Source organism: Sphaeroforma arctica (genome assembly GCF_001186125.1).
Source record: "Sphaeroforma arctica JP610 unplaced genomic scaffold supercont1.895, whole genome shotgun sequence".
NCBI classification, from domain to species: Eukaryota; class Ichthyosporea; order Ichthyophonida; genus Sphaeroforma; species Sphaeroforma arctica.
The window spans coordinates 6,587-12,276 of record NW_014039663.1 but is presented as its reverse complement, the minus strand read 5'-3'; the positions used below and the strand labels follow the sequence as shown (position 1 = coordinate 12,276).

At 44.1% G+C, this 5,690-nt stretch overlaps 2 protein-coding genes across 3 annotated transcripts in view; both read left to right on the top strand.

Moving 5' to 3' along the window:
* The first annotated feature begins 361 nt into the window (after positions 1 to 361).
* Positions 362 to 4,101, top strand: SARC_09141. 2 transcript variants are annotated; one of them, XM_014296854.1, is made up of 5 exons: positions 362 to 531; positions 767 to 875; positions 1,526 to 1,650; positions 1,884 to 1,956; positions 2,505 to 4,101. In XM_014296854.1, exons 1-5 carry the CDS (start codon positions 400 to 402, stop codon positions 3,452 to 3,454), a joined length of 1,389 nt encoding a protein of 462 aa, XP_014152329.1. In that variant the 5' UTR covers positions 362 to 399; the 3' UTR covers positions 3,455 to 4,101. The 2 variants fall into 2 exon arrangements, with proteins under 2 accessions (XP_014152329.1, XP_014152328.1); XM_014296853.1 differs by lacking the exon at positions 362 to 531 and having other exon boundaries at positions 742 to 875.
* Positions 4,102 to 5,439: 1,338 nt separating this feature from the next.
* Positions 5,440 to 5,690, top strand: part of SARC_09140 (hypothetical protein) — a gene marked incomplete at its 3' end in the record, with an annotated part of 4,507 nt that continues 4,256 nt past the window's right edge. Inside the window, exon 1 of the mRNA XM_014296852.1 lies at positions 5,440 to 5,626. Within this exon, the coding sequence (XP_014152327.1) occupies positions 5,567 to 5,626 (60 nt within the window). The remainder of the gene's footprint in view (positions 5,627 to 5,690) is intronic.

The following is a 5,690-nucleotide window of genomic DNA, read 5'->3' as shown; positions in this document are numbered from 1 at the left end:
TATTAGTATATATACATATATACATATATATATATATATTATATAATATATATTATATAATATATATATATATATATATATATATACGTACCGTGTCAGATTACCTACAATGTATCTCAACCTTGTTGACCTACCGGAACAACTGAGAAATTTTACAGACTAACTCTACCGAAGTATGTGGTGTACCGTACTGGGACACCTCTCATAACACTCGCATACGCACACTCCCCCACTCGCTACAGTCGGTATATGGGTCTCTTGACCACGGAACCAGTTTTAAAAGAAACGGCTTTAACCTTAATAAATTTGATCTGCTGCACAAGATGAGACCTTAAATACACCCATTGACTAACCCACCCCGCTCCCCCACAATCAACCCCCTTTCACCGTAGTCGGTATATGTGTCCTGCGGCGATGCACCTGGCTGTCATTGAGAAATGGGCTGTGCCACAACTGGTTGCCATCGAACCCCCGACGGGATATCAGAGCATGGCCAAATCTGCCCTGTATATCACGCCATATTTCATAGACGTAAGTGAATAGATATGTTGATTAACACCAGCGGCTAGTATATATATATATATTTGTCGAATCCTTGTCGATTTCGCGCTGTGTATCGCTTCCCGTAGTTTGATGTATGTGTGTACCATACGGCGCCATGAAAGGTAAACGACAGTGGCAAATTCCATCCAAATTTGTTGGTAGTGATTTTGGATATATGGCTATATCCAACCAGAGTCGATCGCTTTCCAAAACTACTCCTCAGATCCCCGGAGTACTTCAGGAGTATGACTTGGCCGATCTACTGGCATGCCGACGACCGCAGCCGCTCCTTGTGCTGGGGGCACTGAATGCGCTGGAGAATAAGAATACAGGTATGCTGGTCTACTATGATTGTATATGTTCATTTTATATATGGCTTCAGTCCCTGTATATAAGCTTTTTCATATATATATATGTATGTATGTATGTATGTATGTATATATATATAAATATATATACTTATATATACACACACATACATATATATATATATATATATATATATAGCACACACATACACACACACACACACATACATACATACACACACATACATACACGCACACGCATATATATATATATATGTGTGTGTGTGTGTGTATATATATACATATATATATATATATATATATATGCATAGTTGCGTCGGAATATGCAGTTTCAATCACACAACCTGCAAGTGTTCTGTCTATTTTTTTTGCTCACTTGTAGTCGTAGTGTCTTATCTGTGAAATCGTTCGTCTCTGTGTGTAACTCACGCTTGGTGGCTGACTAAATTGACCTGGGAGAACATGGTAAACATCCACAACTATGGATACCAGTGGACAATCAGATACATACATTTCGCCAGAAGTATGGGCAATGATTTGAGACACACGGCTGTTGTTCCTGATCTTTCTTGATAGTTTAACACACCACCTGAGAGCTGACGGTTTCGTGCCTTCCTTATTCATTTCTATACTCGCGTGCTATATACCACAAGAGCCCTACTCACAGGAGCAGCTGGATCGGTCGTACAAATATGTAGCATTGTCGTACGATGCTCTGAGCGAGGCGAAGCAAACTGCAGTTTCCATCAAACCTACCAACTGCCCTGGCGACACGGTGGTATGTGATGTGTATGAAATCATACCATGTTGTGCCTCTCGTCGCATGTTAAAGCGTAGTAATTTTGATGCGTGCCTGGTACCCGGTTTGTAGAGCTATCTGTTCTTCTGTACCAAATAGTGCACATCATTCCCATCTATATGTATAGTCAACCTTCGCTACATGTACGATAGATTAGTTCACCATCGTGACACCTGAACTTCTTATCGTGACAACTCATCCTTCTATCACAGGGCAAAGGCAAGCCAGCCATGATGAAGAAGAAGGTTGACAGCTCCGACGCAACAACCGAGGATACAAGTGCAGGTATAGTTGTTCCTTGGCATGCGGCAAATATTTGAGTTTACATGTACTGTCCTATGTTGGATATCGGGATCTTAATATGCACCAGTTGTGTAGTTTCGGGGCCTTGTACCGAACTACGGAGCTCTGTGAATGTGGAGCAATATTCTCTAATTAAGGCAGATATGTGCTTTGTTTAGAGCCTGTGTACTTACATGAATGCGCAGTTTCAAGTACACAACCCGCAATTCAGCCAATATTGTCTTGCTCACTTGCGGTCGTAGTTACTTACCTGTGGAATCGTTCTTCTCTGTGTATCTCGCGCATACGTGAGTTGTTTAGGCCCGAGTCTTACCCCTCTAGTCTCACAGAATCCCCCGGCCTGCTATGAGTTGTGTCGTACCTCATTGGTGCAGACCTATTCTCAGTAGCAAACACAGTTTTAGATCTCTTGTCCGTGTAACAGTATCAGCAACCGTTGTAGATCCATAAGGCCATCGTGAGCACTCCAAGCCTAATTTTAATTCAAATTCTAATACACACACTCTCTCTCTGTGTATGCATCACTGCAGGCTACAACCAGCACTTCACGCAGAGCGACTGTGCCACGCAGGTCATAGCACCCACCGTCCTAGATTTCCTGCAGCAACACACCCCTACCGCTACCGACGCGACCACGAGTAATAGTATAGACACCGATAAAACCACAGCCACGTCAGTGTCCAATCAACATGTGCTGAGCTTCTTCCCAGCGCCTGCACCGGAAGATCGCCAGACCACTACCGCTGAGGGCAAGCTACTGGCCATAGTCACAGCCACGCAGACGCAGATGCGTAAGGATGGGGTGAGTGCGAAATCGCACGTGCGAGGAGAGAACGAGACACCCAGAGATGGCCCTGCACGCACAACAGAGCAGCGTTTGGCTGCGGATAGCGCGTCTAAGGAGATAGCAGTTGGTGGCCTGGCTGTAGGGGTGCAGGCGCACAAGGAGGAGGGGTTGAATAGAGGATATACGCGTGATGGTACCGACAAGGGCGCAGATGGAACACGCGACGAAGTGGCAAAGAACGATGTAACGGCTGAAAAGAACGGAGACAACCAGGATGACGGGCAGGGTACAAGTCCGAAAGACGGGGCAGCGGTACATGCTACACCCGAAACAGCAGGACAGGGCCGGGTGGAAGGACAAGATGGGGCAGAGGCGGATACAGAGGGCAGGCTACCAGCGAAGGCTCCGACACTGAATGAAGCTAAAGACGACGACGATGGCGCCAGTGCAAAGAACAGAAAAAATGGGGTGGAGAGAGAAGGCGAGGAGAAGGAATGGGGGGTGACTACGCAGGATGTGCTGAGGCTGAGCATGGTCACCCAGATGGAGACGAACGCGTATGTAAGCATAGCCTTCATGTGCACGGTGATGGTGGCGATCTGCTTCATTGGCTACCATCTCAAGAACTACACCACCAAGGTGTACTCTAGGCGAAGGCGGCCGTACCAGCCAGCCGTGCATGGCAATGTCTGACAAGTGTAAGACTTCAATATCGTACGGCTGCGGGGTGACTCATGTACGACTGTGTCGTATAGACGTACAACTGTGACTGTGTCCATGCTTTAGGGTTTTAGGATTTTACTCACACATCTCCAGGAAACGCCCACCCTTCACCACTTGATTGGCGATTGAACAGCTGGTTAGCCGTGTTTGCTCCACATGGCTAGCACAATAAGGCCTTGCACTACCGCACCTGTTATATAGACAATGGGCTATACCACGAATACGTCAATGTCAGCGCTGTATCGAGCTGCCACAAAGTTTCGCCAGTGTTACTTATGCGCCTCGCAGTGTTTGCCCAAGCGGTGTTCATACAGGCCAGTCTTCGAGGTACAAACAGGAAATCTTTCGCAGGCCTATGTTCAAGATGCAAACAGGTCATCTTTCGCAGACCTGTGTTTAAGATACAAACAAGCCATCTTTCGGTATCCATACACCTCAGGGGTCAGTGTGTACGTATGCACACTACGAATAGTGGCCGAGCAACACGCTTTTCAGTAGTATCTGGATGATTCACACACCAGGAATTAGCATCGACTCAATTCAACACCAACATATATATTCAAATACCACCTGTGTAAGATTAACTCGTTGTCGAATAAAACCTGGCTAAAAGACCCTTAATTAAACGCCTCCAGCGGAGTTCGGTACTGAACGCAATAAAAGCCGAGCTCAATGGTATCTCGTCAATGATTTCATGACGGCTGGGTATCCCGACTGACACTTGATAGCCCAGAGAACAGAATAATAGCAGACTGGAAACCCCTAGACGACAAGTCTATGAATCGAAACAAAGTTGGTTTGAAACAAAAGAGGGGTATGTGAGTTAACCTTAGAAGCCCCTTTTCAGGAAAAATAAACCGGAAAGGAATATGTACCAGGGGTGGGTGCAGTCTAAAGAAGATGGCCCAGTGGCTGTTATCCGAAATGGTTTGTATCTGTATACCTTGGGAGCTATCTGTTGCCTAGCAAAGAAGGATAATATGCCGACAGGGTTAGTTGCGGAGGGCTATAACAAACTGACGAGCACGTCATGAGCCTCGGGAAGACGGGTCAGAGAAACATATTTTCTTGCCCCTGTGGTTTCATATTAACTGTCTTCAAGGAATCACGAGTATGCTAAGTGAAGCATTAGAAGATTAGTAAGAATTTTAAATCGTGTATACGTACATTGCGTTTGTTATGTACGTTGCTATCCGTATAGTCGTACAGTTGTTCTAAAGTCTAACAGGTGTTTTAGAAGAGAATAGCTGTTCTAAACATGGCAACGGATATTCTAGGAGATGAACAACGAAATAGACGTCTCCGATAAAACACACAAATACGCATAGCCTCCACACAGACACTGAGGCTCAGACGCCTCCGAGACTTCTCCTACAATGAATGAAAACTTCGTTGGTGGCTTTAACACACATTCATATATGATATACACAGATGTAATTTATTTTATAAAAATGTTTACTACTATAGATCAATTCCATATTTGGTACTTTAGTAAAAACGCGGCAACGAACTAAAGCCACAACCCAATAGGATTGCGCTGATTCTGCTCACTGCGCCTCTCACAGCCTCACAGGCCACAGGAGGGCTTTAGTCATTTCAATAAATACATTTACGTTAGAAAGAACCGAAATACGTTTACATTCTACGTTTACTCAAGATGTGCGATGGGGTGCAATAGGTTCAAATATGGGTGCACAATGAATGTCCTGAGGTTCAATATATAACTATACTATAACGTGAAAATACCGTGACCATATACGTTTGCGTTAAGCGTATACGCAAAACTACAATAACGTATTGAAGTTTGCCACAGAACCAGAAGTTTTACCTTTTTTTGCCATAAAAAAACAGTACATATTTATCTCGATACACAGCGAGAAAGAAAATTTAAAAATTGAAGTGAACACCGTGTGTAAAAAATACATAGCTGGTATCGAATGCACCACATCCAATATATTTACATACTTTGCATTTGTACACACTTGATTAGTATATAGTGCTTGTTTGGTATACACCGAAGATATATCTGCGATAATGTATATGATTTAGATAAGAAACTAATAACTGAATACTAGTAGAAGAATGGCAGACAAGAAAGAAGACTCCTTGCTAAATTTCGGCGACTTTGCTGCGTCAACCACGGTATGTGCATCAAAACAGCATTCGAACCATCAGAACGTTGAGTATACTAATATGTTATCGGAAG

What these genes read in the sequence shown, in the direction of transcription:
- SARC_09141 (XM_014296854.1), top strand. Translation starts at nt 400, where the DNA reads ATGTGTCCTGCGGCGATGCACCTGGCTGTCATTGAGAAATGGGCTGTG. An exon ending in GCTGGAGAATAAGAATACAG is followed by an intron (nt 876 to 1,525) that starts GTATGCTGGTCT and finishes ATATACCACAAG; the next exon opens with AGCCCTACTCACAGGAGCAG. An exon ending in ACTGCCCTGGCGACACGGTG is followed by an intron (nt 1,651 to 1,883) that starts GTATGTGATGTG and finishes CTTCTATCACAG; the next exon opens with GGCAAAGGCAAGCCAGCCAT.